This window comes from Canis lupus, chromosome 7, assembly GCF_048164855.1.
Source record: "Canis lupus baileyi chromosome 7, mCanLup2.hap1, whole genome shotgun sequence".
NCBI classification, from domain to species: domain Eukaryota; kingdom Metazoa; phylum Chordata; class Mammalia; order Carnivora; family Canidae; genus Canis; species Canis lupus.
The window spans coordinates 64,866,473-64,881,020 of NC_132844.1; the positions used below are offsets into that span (position 1 = coordinate 64,866,473).

Consider the following 14,548-nt stretch of genomic DNA (forward strand, 5'->3'; position numbering starts at 1 on the left):
GGAAAGATAGAAAGAGATGGAGTACTTCCAAATTCGTTCTATGAAGCCAGCATCACCTTAATTCCAAAACCAGACAAAGACCCCACCAAAAAGGAGAATTACAGACCAATATCCCTGATGAACATGGATGCAAAAATTCTCAACAAGATACTGGCCAATAGGATCCAACAGTACATTAAGAAAATTATTCACCATGACCAAGTAGGATTTATCCCTGGGACACAAGGCTGGTTCAACACCCGTAAAACAATCAATGTGATTCATCATATCAGCAAGAGAAAAACCAAGAACCATATGATCCTCTCATTGGATGCAGAGAAAGCATTTGACAAAATAGAGCATCCATTCCTGATCAAAACTCTTCAGAGTGTAGGAATAGAGGGAACATTCCTCGACATCTTAAAAGCATCTATGAAAAGCCCACAGCAAATATCATTCTCAATGGGGAAGCACTAGGAGCCTTTCCCCTAAGATCAGGAACAAGACAGGGATGTCCACTCTCACCACTGCTGTTCAACATAGTACTGGAAGTCCTAGCCTCAGCAATCAGACAACAAAAAGACATTAAAGGCATTCAAATTGGCAAAGAAGAAGTCAAACTCTCCCTCTTCGCCGATGACATGATACTCTACATAGAAAACCCAAAAGTCTCCACCCCAAGATTGCTAGAACTCATACAGCAATTCGGTAGCGTGGCAGGATACAAAATCAATGCCCAGAAGTCAGTGGCATTTCTATACACTAACAATGAGACTGAAGAAAGAGAAATTAAGGAGTCAATCCCATTTACAATTGCACCCAAAAGCATAAGATACCTAGGAATAAACCTAACCAAAGATGTAAAGGATCTATACCCTCAAAACTATAGAACACTTCTGAAAGAAATTGAGGAAGACACAAAGAGATGGAAAAATATTCCATGCTCATGGATTGGCAGAATTAATATTGTGAAAATGTCAATGTTACCCAGGGCAATATACACGTTTAATGCAATCCCTATCAAAATACCATGGACTTTCTTCAGAGAGTTAGAACAAATTATTTTAAGATTTGTGTGGAATCAGAAAAGACCCCGAATAGCCAGGGGAATTTTAAAAAAGAAAACCATATCTGGGGGCATCACAATGCCAGATTTCAGGTTGTACTACAAAGCTGTGGTCATCAAGACAGTGTGGTACTGGCACAAAAACAGACACATAGATCAGTGGAACAGAATAGAGAATCCAGAAGTGGACCCTGAACTTTATGGGCAACTAATATTCAATAAAGGAGGAAAGACTATCCATTGGAAGAAAGACAGTCTCTTCAATAAATGGTGCTGGGAAAATTGGACATCCACATGCAGAAGAATGAAACTAGACCACTCTCTTTCACCATACACAAAGATAAACTCAAAATGGATGAAAGATCTAAATGTGAGACAAGATTCCATCAAAATCCTAGAGAAGAACACAGGCAACACCCTTTTTGAACTCGGCCATAGTAACTTCTTGCAAGATACATCCACGAAGACAAAAGAAACAAAAGCAAAAATGAACTATTGGGACTTCATCAAGATAAGAAGCTTTTGCACAGCAAAGGATATAGTCAACAAAACTCAAAGACAACCTACAGAATGGGAGAAGATATTTGCAAATGACATATCAGATAAAGGGCTAGTTTCCAAGATCTATAAAGAACTATTAAACTCAACACCAAAGAAACAAACAATCCAATCATGAAATGGGCAAAAGACATGAACAGAAATCTCACAGAGGAAGACATAGACATGGCCAACATGCATATGAGAAAATGTTCTGCATCACTTGCCATCAGGTAAATACAAATCAAAACTACAATGAGATACCACCTCACACCAGTGAGAATGGGGAAAATTAACAAGGCAGGAAACAACAAATGTTGGAGAGGATGCGGAGAAAAGGGAACCCTCTTACACTGTTGGTGGGAATGTGAACTGGTGCAGCCACTCTGGAAAACTGTGTGGAGGTTCCTCAAACAGTTAAAAATATACCTGCCCTACGACCCAGCAATTGCACTGTTGGGGATTTACCCCAAAGATACAAATGCAATGAAACGCCGGGACACCTGCACCCCGATGTTTATAGCAGCAATGGCCACGATAGCCAAACTGTGGAAGGAGCCTCGGTGTCCAACGAAAGATGAATGGATAAAGAAGATGTGGTTTATGTATACAATGGAATATTACTCAGCTATTAGAAATGACAAATACCCACCATTTGCTTCAACGTGGATGGAACTGGAGGGTATTATGCTGAGTGAAGTAAGTCAGTCGGAGAAGGACAAACATTATATGTTCTCATTCATTTGGGGAATATAAATAATAGTGAAAGGGAATATAAGGGAAGGGAGAAGAAATGTGTGGGAAATATCAGAAAGGGAGACAGAACGTAAAGACTGCTAACTCTGGGAAACGAACTAGGGGTGGTAGAAGGGGAGGAGGGCGGGGGGTGGGAGTGAATGGGTGACGGGCACTGGGTGTTATTCTGTATGTTAGTAAATTGAACACCAATAAAAAATAAATTAAAAAAAAAGAAGAAAAAAAAAATTGATGGTGCTGGGGAAAACTAGAAGGATTGCTATATCTTGCCAGATCCTATAGTGTAGAATTGAAAATTATACTTTCTAGATTTTGTTATAAATACAGGTTGGTTGTAAGTCCATACAGGTTGGCTGCAGAACTGCAGAACTGAAAAAGCACCATTTGGGGTCATCTATGATCCAAGGAGTCGTAATTCTGCTAAATTGAATGAGGTATTCTCATAATAAATACCTTCTTAAATTCATCTTCTTTATCATTAACATGAACCTCAGGAATATTAGCCTCATAATCAGTGCTCTCACCCTCTTCTGTTTCACTTCCAAAAGCAACATGTTTCCTCTGTTCTATGGATAAAAGAGAAGACAAAAATATAACATTTAATGTTGAGCATTTGGTTTTACATCATGTGACCAGACCTTCTTAGGAAACCCCTTCTTGAAAAGTTCTTAATCTAAAAATGTAAGACTTGTTTCAGTAGGAATCACCTTTGAATTCAATTTAAACCACTCACCCAAAAGAATCATAATTCTACAAAGAAATAAATATACTCCTTCTTAGTATATAGAATTAAACATTTTAAGAGGGCTTTACATATTATATTTCTAAAATATGTGTTTACCCTTTTGAGTATTCTAACTTAATGAGCTGATATTTGGGGGTTCTTGACATTTCTGAAGAAAGCTAATTAGGTAGAAAAACTAAGAGAAAGAAGACTCATTGTGGATATTTATTTTTGTTAATTTAAATTCAACTAATTAACACAGAGTGTATGATTAGTTTCAGAGGCAGAATTCAGTGATTCATCAGTCTCATATTAATACCCAGTGCTCATTGCACATCACGTACCCTCTTTAATTTCCATCACCCAGTTACCCCCTACCCCTACTCCCTTCCCCTCCAACAAGCCTCAGTTTGTATCCTATGATTAAGAATCTCTTATGGTTTGTCTCTTTGATTTCATCTGGTTTTCTTTTTCCCTCCCTTCCCCTATGATCCTCTATTTTGTTTCTTAAATTCCATATATGAATGAGATCATATGGTAATTGTTTTTCTCTGATTGACTTATTTTGCTTAGCATAATACCCTCCAGTTCCAAGGCTATGGATACTTATTTAAGTTCATAGGTTTTTAGTCTCAGCACTACTGATAATCTCGGTTATTGAAGGCTATCCTGTGCACTGTAGAATGTTCAGCAGCATCCCTGAGCTCTACCCACTAGATGCCAGTAGCATCCCTCATGTTGTGTGATGACCAAAAATGTCTCCAGACATTTTAGAATGCTGTGCTAAAAGAAAAAAGAGAGAAAAAAAAAGGAAAAGAAAAAAGAGAGAGAGACAGAGACAGAGAGATGAGAATAACAGTACTGAGACTACTTGCAACATGGGCCCTTGGTTGGCATCTGATTCCCACCATTCTCTAGCTGACAAAAAGGACTTCCTATGCCTAAGTAGTTTGTGCAAATGATGTGGGTTATGCTGAACACATGCTTTCCTTCAGGGAGTCTGGAATTTTAGTAATTGCTAAGCAGAAAGCACTTACTTGAGAACATATCTATAGCTCTTATGATTATAATATTATAACTCAAATATAACTAGCAAAGTTACCTGGTGATGGTTTTGCTGTTTTCCCACTGTACTTAACTTCATAAATATTTTCAAATATTGATATAAGTTCTTTGACAGCTTCTTCTACATGCTTACTTTTGTGATTTAGAACATCAGCCCATTCTTTTGTGTATGTCTATTAAATAAGGCAATGACTATTAATTTACAGATGTGTAAAAATTAATATAATTTATAAAAGTATAATTAACACCACTTGAAAATGACTAGAGATAGTTTCCAATAGCATAATATTTTAGATCCAAAATTGTCAATGGCTAAAGGCATAGCTGCTAAGGCCCAAGCAAAGAAAAGGAGGAGAAAAAGAATCTCAAAGTCTTTGACTTTTATCTGACTCAGTCACCCACAGACATCTACATTCACATTTTTATGGTGAATGGCACCTGGCTGGCTCAGTCAGTAGAGCATATGACTCTTAACCTTAGGATCATGAGTTCTAGTTTCATGTTGGGTATAGTGTTTACTTAAAATAAATTTTTTTTTTTTTTGTTAAAAAAGAAGGCTGAAGAACAAGAGAGAGGAGGATGTCAAAAGTTGAAAATGAAAGGTGCTTCAAAAAAAGGACAATTCAAAGAGTTGGTTTGAGATTCAAACAGAATAAGGTTTTAAAGTGAGCCTGGTGCTCACTTATGCCAGGCGTCAACTTAAGAGCTTCATGTGGGGATCCCTGGGTGGCTCAGCAGTTTAGCATCTGCCTTTGGCCTGGGACGCAATCCTGGGACTCCAGGATCGAGTCCCACATCAGGCTCCCTGTGTGGAGCCTGCTTCTCCCTCTGCCTGTGTCTCTGCCTCTCTCTCTCTCTCTCTCTTTCATGAATAAATAAATAAAATCTTTTTTTTTAAAAGAGAGTTTCATGTGTAATAATTCATTTAATTAAATGACAACCACTTTCACAAAGGAGAAAACAGGCTCAGAAAGAATCAGAAACTTGTCCAAGGTTATATAGCAGCCAGGGAACATAGGAGTTTGAAACCAGTGCTATCTGATTTTAAAACCTGTGCTCTGCCTTTCTGAACTTTTCTGATAGGCTTTGGGAAAAAATTAAGAACAAATTAAATTCAGAAAAGAAGGGGCACCTGGGTGGCTCAGTGGTTGAGTGTCTGCCTTTGGCTCAGGTCATGCCCAGAGTCCTAGGATTGAGTTCCACATTGGGCTCCCCACAGGGAGCCTGCTTCTCCCTCTGCCTATGTCTCTGCTTCTCTCTGTGTGTCTCTCATGAATAAATAAATAAAATCTTTAAAAATTTTTTTCAGAAAAGAAAACTGGCCTATAAAATTGACTAGATCTTCTGACATGTCTACCATGTCCATACATTTTAGGAAAGAGAAAAAATAAATAGGAGCAGCCAATGTAGGCCTTCAAACCCACTTCTGCAAAGGGACCCGAGCCTGTCTATGCAAACCTCTGCCCAGACAAGCCTCAGAAAGTCCCATAATTCTCATGTACTGCCCTTGTGTGTTCCTTATTTGGCTACTGGATTGAGAGAGCTACTTCTAAGACTCTCGCTCTCATTTATACCACTTCATGTGTATCTGAACCCATTCTCACCTATTCTCAGTCTCAGAAGAAATGATGTTCCTTCCCCTACCTGAAGATATTCTCTGATCCCCTCCATACCCCACCAACTCTTTCCATCTGGTTCCATCACTCTTTTATTCCATCCTTTCTGATTTATCCAACAGAGTGGTAAACATTGGAATGACAGTGGTGAGAGCCACTTCAGATTAGCAGGGGGAAAAGCAACTCTAAAGAGGCAGAAAACAGATTCGTGGCTGCCTAGGGCTGAGGATTGAGATGAAATGTTCTAAAATTGTGATGATGGTTGCACAGCTCCGTAAATAAACTAAAACCACTGAATTGTATGCTTTTAATGGGTAAATTGTACATTGTGTGAATTATATGTCCACAAAGTTATTAAAAATAATAATTTGTTTCAGAGATAATTTGAGCCAGGAATTGGGGAAAATTAATGGAGATGGGAAATTAAAGATGATAAAGGAAGAGAGCAGGCATGGGAAGTTTGGTTGTGAATGAGAAGTGAAGGGAGGGGTTCCTGGGGAGCTCAGATGGTTAAGCATCTGCCTTCAGCTCAGGTCATGATCTCAGGGCCCTGGGATTGAGCCCCACATCAGGTTCTCTGCTTAGCGGGGAGCCTGCTTCTCCCTCTCCTGCTCCCTCTCCTTGTTCTCTCTCTCATTCTCTCAAATAAATATATAAAATCTTTCAAAAGAAAAATGAAGGGTGGTGTGGGCAGGTTTTTGTTTGTTAGCAAGGAAAAAACAATAGAACATATTAGACTGCTAGTAGGAGAGGTCTGGTGGAGAGGAAAAATGAAGATTGAGAAAAGAGGGAAGACGACTGGGGGAGGAAGGCTGCCAAGAAAGCAAGAAGGCGCAGGATTTCGGGCCCATTTGGAGGACCTAGATTTTGAAAAGAGGTCAGAACTTTCTCCATGGACCATTCTTAGAACTCAGTGAAGAACAGACTGTACTGAAGGGCCGTCCAGGGACAGCCTGGCAAACAAATTGATTTTTTTTTCCTTCCTTCTTTTTTTTTTTTTTTTTTTAAGATTTTATTTATTTGTTTGAGAGAGAGAGAGAGCACATGCATAAGCAGGGGGAAAGGGCAGAGGGAGAAGGAGAAGCAGACTCTCCACTGAGCAGGAAGCCCCATGGAGGGCTTGATCCCCAGACACTAGGATCATGATCTGAGCCGAAGGCAGACACTTCTCTGACTGAGCTGTTCAAGTGACCTCTTTAAAAGACAGAGAGAAAATAATAATAATAATAATAATAATAATAATAATAATAATAATAATAAATAAATAAAGACAGAGAGAGAGAGAGAGAAAAAAAATTCACAACATAATATCACAAAATCCACCCTTGTAGAGTGTACAATTAATCAATTTTTAGTATATTTGCAGAGTTGTGCAACCATCACTGCTACCTATTTCCAGAACATTTTCATCTCCCCCCAAAAGAATCCCCACACTCATTAGCAGTCCCTCTTCATTCACCCATCTTCACAGACCTGGCAGCCATGAATCTCCTTTCTGTCTCTACAGAGTCAAGTTTGATTTTGTTGAAATAACTTTTAATACCCTTTAATGTATTTACCAGTTTTCCTATCATAACTCGATCACCTTTCCCTGATTTTCTATTCCATTTGTATACCTATCGAGATACAGATACGTCAGTCAGGGTTCAGTCAGGAAAACAGGTGCCACACCAGCTATTTTAACCGACAGAATGAGAGAATGTGATATAGAGAAGTGATTAAACAACTGTTAAAGGACCAAGAAAGGCAAAAGAGGACACAAAAGTCACATGGAGAGTTACTGCAAGAAACAGCTCCCGAACCTTCGTGAGAGCAAAGGCAAGAGGCTGGAGTTTTTAGAACCTGGCACTGGGAAGTGAGGGAGCCACCCAGCTGGTGCTACTCTCTCAGGGAGGGACCTTGTGGTATTGGGATATCTGAGAAGCACAAGAAGCTGGTTTTGGAAGGGTAGGGAAAAAGCTAGGACCTAGAATTAACTGCCACTGCCAATCAAGAGAGGTTGTCTGATTTTATTGGAACAGGAAGAAAAACAGGAAAGAGTAAGTCCCTTCTCTTCCCTCTACCCTCCTTCTAGCACCAGTCTTGGCAAAGCCTAAAAGGGAGCCAGCTGGCCAAAGATAAATGTAGTTTGCAGAGTCCCAGCCTCAGCATCATAGAACAAAAGATCCAGTTTGAAACCAGTGGATGATAGCTTTTCAATAATGCACATAATCTCTCCTAAAATCAAAGTTAGATGCTCCAAGTCAAAGACCACTTTCCAGACTGCAAATATCCTTCTTTCCCAAATACAGTTGGAAACCACTGGTTGGTCCAAACTAACCTACCTCCAGAATTAGCATTATGTATGGTGTGTTTCCAAAACTTATTTCTGTCTAAAGTATTACCAGACTTGCCCTGTCATTATAAATCTTACTTTGCCTTCATTATAATGGCCCATCTGATGATAGGTTTGTGGAAAAGCAGCCCACTTATTACCAGATCCTAGATCCCTCTAATGCAAGTGACTGGGGCATATTGATGGCAAAGCAGACGTAAAAATTCCACCTCTTGTATCTTGACTTACAGTCTGGAGACTTATCACTTATCTAATAGTAATAGCTTCTTCTGTTGTGATATCAACACAAATTGCCACATTCAAACTGGGTCACACTTAATCTACTCCAGTTTCCCTGATTTGTGTGATCTTTTTCTCTTTCCATGCATGTAAAATTTCTTTGTTAGTATATTCAAAGTAAATTCTTTCTGGTAGTGTGAATTTTTCCCCACTGAGCAGTTGATAGTGCCACAATAGTTACAGGAACATACCAACATAAAATGATTATTATTGTAAATAGGACAAAAAGAAAGACACTTATATAGGTATTCCCTGCTTCTTTGTAGTCTGTTTGTTAATAAGTAAGTCCTGGTATAAAGTACCTATAGTCAGATTCTAGGATGAGTGAGAAGAAAATGACAAGCAGGAAATTACTCCTAACCCCCAGGGAAGAAAACAGGAGACTTCTTTGGAAAATTTCAGTTGCTCAGAAAAGACCATTTCAGTATCTGAAGGGCTGTCTCTTCTAAGAATAATATGGAATCCAGGAAATAAAGCAGACAGGAAGAGTCCCAGATTAATAATTTTGCAGCTGACCTAGAGACTAATCAACCCGAGTTAAAAACAGATATTCAGGGGGCTCTGAAAGGAAGTCTCTTGGAGGAAAATGGAACTCTGATATAATAACGTATTCGGAAGAACATATGAAAAGAAAGGCAATTAGAAACTCCAGGAAAGACAAAAAATGTACAAGAAAAAATAAATGTACAATACATAGTTCTTCATTGGCTAATATTCATATAGGCATAATTAAGTGTTACTATTTACCATTACTATTTAACTAAAAATAATCTTATAACTATATTGAGAAGACAATGGAGGAGCAATATAGGAGGCCAAAGAGCTAAATACTTACTTATTAAAGCAGGAAGAAAGTAATGTTCAATTTTTCCAATTCAAGAAATAATACACCAAGTATATTACTTAGAGATGCAGAAATAATACTATAAGGAATAGATAAAAGTTTAAAATGAGCACCTTTCCTAGGACACACATTGTGATCTCCATGTAACATTTTTCACTAGTAACATGGAAAGGAATAAGGAATGAGAAATGGGTGATCCAAGATCTGGAACAGGAAATGTACAAGATGAGCTATGATACGCTATAGTTCCAGAAAGCAAGAAAACTTTGAAAGATTACTGGAGTCATATAAAAAATATAGAAGCCAGCCTGAAGGATTCCACCAAAGACAGAAAAAAATTTATTTTTTAAAATTTTATTTATTTATTCATGAAAGACACACAGAAAGAGGCAGAGACATAGGCAGAGAGAGAAGCCGCCTCCCCATGGGGGCCTGATGTGGGACTCAATCCTAGGACCCTGGGATCATGACCTGAGCCAAAGGCAGATGCTCAACCACTGAACAACCCAGGTGTCCCAAGATGGAAAAATTTTAACACCAAGATGTTTCCCAAAAAGATATACAAATGGCCATAAGACACATGGAAAAATGTTCAACATCAATGATCATCAGGAATGTACAAATCAAAACAAGGTATCACCTCACACCTGTCAGAATGGCTAAAATCAAAAACACAGGAAACAAGTGTTGGCAAGGATATGGAGAAAAAGGAATCCTTTTGTACTCTGGGTGGGAATGCAAACTGGCATGGCCACTGTGGAAAACAGTATGGAGTTTCCTCAAAAAGTTAAAAACAGAACTACTCTATGATCCAGTAATCACACTTCTAGGTATTTAAACAAAAAATAAATTAAAAACCTCTAATGCAAAGGGATACATCCACCCCCATGTTTATTGCAGCATTATTTATAATAGCCAAATTATGGAAGTAGACCAAGTGTCCATCAATAGATGAATGGATAAAAAAAGATGTGATATATATAAACAATAGAATATTACCCCACCATAAAGATGGATGAGATCTTGTCATTTACAACAACATGGATAGAAACAAATGAACAAACAAAACAAAACAAAAAAATAGAAAAAGCCTGATAAGTATAGAAAAACAAATTGGTGGTTGTCAGAGGGGGTGGGGGGTGGAGAGATGGACAGAATAGGAGATGAGAATTAAGAGTACAAATGGAGTACAAACTTCCAGTTATAATCTGTCACACAGATGTAAAGTACAGCATAGGGAATCTAGTCAATAATATTATAATAATGTATGGTGACAGATGGTGACTATGCTTATTGTGTATTGCACTGAGTAATGTATAGAATTGTCAGATCACTGTGTTATACACCTGAAACTAATTTAACATTGTATGTCAAGAATACCTCAATAATTAAAAGAGATAGGCACCTAATCATATTTTCTTCCTGAGAAACAGTGTGTTGTGCCAGCACCACTTAAATAACCCATCATTTTCCCCACTGAACTAAAATAATACCTTTGACATGTATCCATTTCTTTACTATGATCTTTTTCTCCTAGATTCTTTATTTAGTTCCTCTCAACTATGTTTTTTTCTGTTAATTTCATATTGATTTGGTTACAATGGCTTTAAGTATTTTCATTTGTTATTACCTATTCTTATTATTCATCATTTTAAAATAATACAATTTGATCCAATTTATGAAAAGAAATATATAGGCATTTTAATTGGGAGTGCATTAAATTTATACAGCGGTTTGCAAAAATGATAGATTTTTCACAGTAGGTTAAAACAAAATCCAGCTAAGTGTTCTTTAGAAGAGAAAACCTAAAATAGAATCCAGAAAGGTTGAAAAAAACAGAACAGAAAAAGATATATCTGGAACATAATAACCAAGAAAGTCTGGTGTAGCCATATTAATGTCAAACAAAATAGACTTCAAAGATTAAAAGCTTAACAATGACAGAAGGAACAAATGGCTAGGAAGACACAATTATTTTCAACTTGCATGCTCCGAGAACATGTAGCTATAAAATGGAGATGTAAAACATGGGTCATTTCATGTTGTCTCTGTTATAGCCAAGGCCCCATTGCTGAGAACAAATGACTTTAAGATCCTATACATTATGAAGAAGGCAGTTCTTTTTTTTTTTTTTTTTTTAATTTTATTTATTTATGATAGTCACACAGAGAGAGAGAGAGAGAGGCAAAGAAATAGGCAGAGGGAGAAGCAGGCTCCATGCACCGGAAGCCCCATGTGGGACTCGATCCCGGGTCTCCAGGATCGCGCCCTGGGCCAAAGGCAGGCGCTAAACCGCTGCGCCACCCAGGGATCCCTGAAGAAGGCAGTTCTTAAATGGTGCCGATCTTGAGATTATAGAAAGGAAGATTGATCGTTGATAGAGATCAAGTAGAAATAAGTGTAGGGTACTTCAAAAGAACAATTGAAAGACCTTGTCCCATGTCTTCTAGAATTTAGGTATGGAAGGGTTGACCCATGCCTAAATTGTCCTGAGGCAAGAGGCTGGCTGGTTTCCCAAACCCCTAAAAACAAGAAAAGGCTGCATTTGCATAAAAAAATGAGCAAAGTCACCTGTATCCCATTGGCTGGATTGGACCCTTTGAGATAGAACCACCCTTGATTGTCTTGAATAGGACACAAGCAAGGTGACCCTAACCAGCAGGATGAGTGCAGTTGAAGCACATGGTCAGCAAGAAAGAAAAAATCTAATTCAAGACATAAAGTGAATGCTTCTGAGAGAGACTGCTATGTGCCAGGCCTCAAAAAATGATTAGACAGGGTTCCTATCCTTGTGATTTTGAGCCAATGGAAGACAAATAGGTACTCAAAGAATTTCAGTATACTGATGCTAAGGAGGTTAGGTAGGTTTTGTCCTGTAGAAACTAATCACCTCTGCTGTTGAAAGGATTTAAGATCATGAGTGGCAATGTGAAAAATGGATATGATTAGGCCAAACATGGAGGCAGTCAAGTTAGATCAGAACGTCAGTTGCTAAACTCCAAATGAGCCTTAAAGGCCTGACATAGGGAAGGGGGGTAGGAAGTACCAAAAAGTGGCAATTCAAGCAACCTTTGAATAAAAGGCAAAAACTTGCTTGCCTTAAGCCTGATTGTATTTAGGAAATGGGAATGAGGAAAGGATTCCAGAGACTCTCCAATTTCTGGGAGTGGCTTAAGGGAAGGTATGTGGTGGATAAAACCAAGAGGCAGTCAGTCGATATCGCCCTGGAACAAACACAGCAAAGGAAGAGCAGTGAGTCACTGCCGGAAGCCCAGGAAACTCCAGCCTGAAGTTGGGGGTATTAGTAAGACCACATCTAGGGTGTAGCCATGGGCTTGAGCTGTTAAAGCCTTGTAAGTCTTTGGATCTGAAGCTCCCCAAAAAAAGACAAGATGCTATGCTACTGACAGAGATTTCCATTGTTAGATTATGAATTCACATTTTAGGTTTATGAGCAAGGATTTCTATGATTCAGACATAATACAAAAATGCATACCTCATTGAGCGCTAACATATCTTCTACTTTGGTAGCACCACCTTCAGGCAGGGAAATTAACACAGTTTTGGTTATCTCCTTTAGAACTGTATCAATATGCATTTCACACAAGTCATTGATCTATCAACAAGAAAAAAAAAGTGTAAAGTGTAGAGGAAAACTCATCTTTCATCCAAATGTACTTGAATCCTAAAATAATTTAGAGGGCTGTATTTAGAAACTTGGCTCCTGAGCCTAGCACAATTTGGTGGAGATTTTAGGAGTACATCAACAAAGAAACCTTGATGTGGAACTAAACTTCTATAGAGCAGCAACATGTGCCATAATCTCCTGTGTGCTATCTGTGGCAATCCTTACTCTAGACTATGACTCATTGCTATCCAAGTTATACAGTGAAAGAAACAAAGGCTCAGATAAGTAAAGTAACCTAGGAAGGAACATATGGTTAGCAAAAGACAGATCATTGTAGCTAGGTTTATCTGACTCCCAAACCTTCAAGTTTTGTCTGTTGTACCATGCTGCCATCACAGCCTGGCACATCTAAAAAGGCATGCATGTTCTATGTAGCAAAGATCTCAGAAATCAAAAGACAGTCTTCAATTAGATGAATGTCTCATCTAACTAATATTAGATGTATTCATATTAATATTGAGGCACCTCATTCAGCCATCTTCCACGGTCTACCAATATCCCAATGGTTTCTAAGCTGCAGAGAGGGGGAGTTCAACTACCATTTTTACATATTGAAGGCAAGTAATTCAGAGACAAAAAACAAGGCAACCCTAAATGAAAAGGTCCCAAAACAGCCAGAGAAACATAAAGCATGATTTTTTTTAACTTAATAAAGTCCTTTTAGTTAAAAGTCACTCCCTTTAAATAGCTTGCATAATAAATAAATAAATAAATAAATAAATAAATAAATAACTTGCATAGATAAGCAAAGTATTACTTACAGCCTGAGTATTAATGTCTGTAGGTTAAAAAAAAAATGTATCTACCACACCTTCTTTAGAAGTTGATTAAACATATCCAAAACTGAGTCAACTTCTTGAAAGAAGCTTTCCAGGGTTAAAGATGACCATGTTAATATTGTGAGCCCTTGTCTCAATACAGATTCCACCTAGAAAAAGAAAAAGAAAAGAAAAGTAGCAGCTTCCATGACTAACAGGAACATCTGTGTTTATATATATATATTTTTTAAAGCTTTCTTTTATTACCTGAAAATATTATAGTTTATATTTACTAATTATATTTCCCTCCATTATACCTGGTAAAGGTGACTTTTTTTTTTGTGACTTTGTTTTTTAATCATATTTGGCTGTCCATGAAGAATCATGGATTCTTAGAATGGTGCTCATTATTTAGATTTAGTTGTTTTTCAAAGGCAACAAAACTTGTTGACAAGAAATCATTCTATAGAAAAAATAAAGCTATTATATGCTGAACTAGAAAAGACAGAGGATCTAGGCAAGAATAGATGTTCTCAAATTCATAATCTGTAGAACGGGAATCTAGTTTTAAACAATATAAACCTTCTGCATTACCAACCTTTTTCATTTTAGGGGCCATCAGATTGACAAATACCGAAGGCACTTCCTGACATAAGTCATCATAATACTGCAGAAGACCCTGTTGAAAGTCAAAATGGTATGTGTGACTTTTAATTTATTTTAAAGAAGTCATATTTTGATTCATACCAGGAAGGTTTCATTATACCTGTTTCCTCATAGCTCTGCCAAGATTAAGGCTGCTTACATAAATTTATATTAATTTATCATAGTTTTTCTTCACCTGTAAATTATCTTAGCATCTCCTTAAACAGTAAGTCAGTGGAGCTTTCTAGAGTTGCAT

The 14,548-nt window shown here is 37.8% G+C and overlaps 1 protein-coding gene across 3 annotated transcripts in view; it reads right to left on the minus strand.

Moving 5' to 3' along the window:
* DNAH8 (dynein axonemal heavy chain 8) overlaps positions 1 to 14,548 on the minus strand; it is a 364,549-nt gene that overhangs the window by 268,707 nt on the left and 81,294 nt on the right. For all 3 annotated transcript variants that reach the window (XM_072833179.1, XM_072833178.1, XM_072833180.1), the window contains exons 19-23: positions 14,246 to 14,326; positions 13,701 to 13,817; positions 12,698 to 12,817; positions 4,165 to 4,300; positions 2,792 to 2,904 (exon numbers count right to left, since the gene is read on the minus strand). In XM_072833179.1, coding sequence (XP_072689280.1) covers positions 2,792 to 2,904; positions 4,165 to 4,300; positions 12,698 to 12,817; positions 13,701 to 13,817; positions 14,246 to 14,326 — 567 coding nt within the window. The remainder of the gene's footprint in view (positions 1 to 2,791; positions 2,905 to 4,164; positions 4,301 to 12,697; positions 12,818 to 13,700; positions 13,818 to 14,245; positions 14,327 to 14,548) is intronic.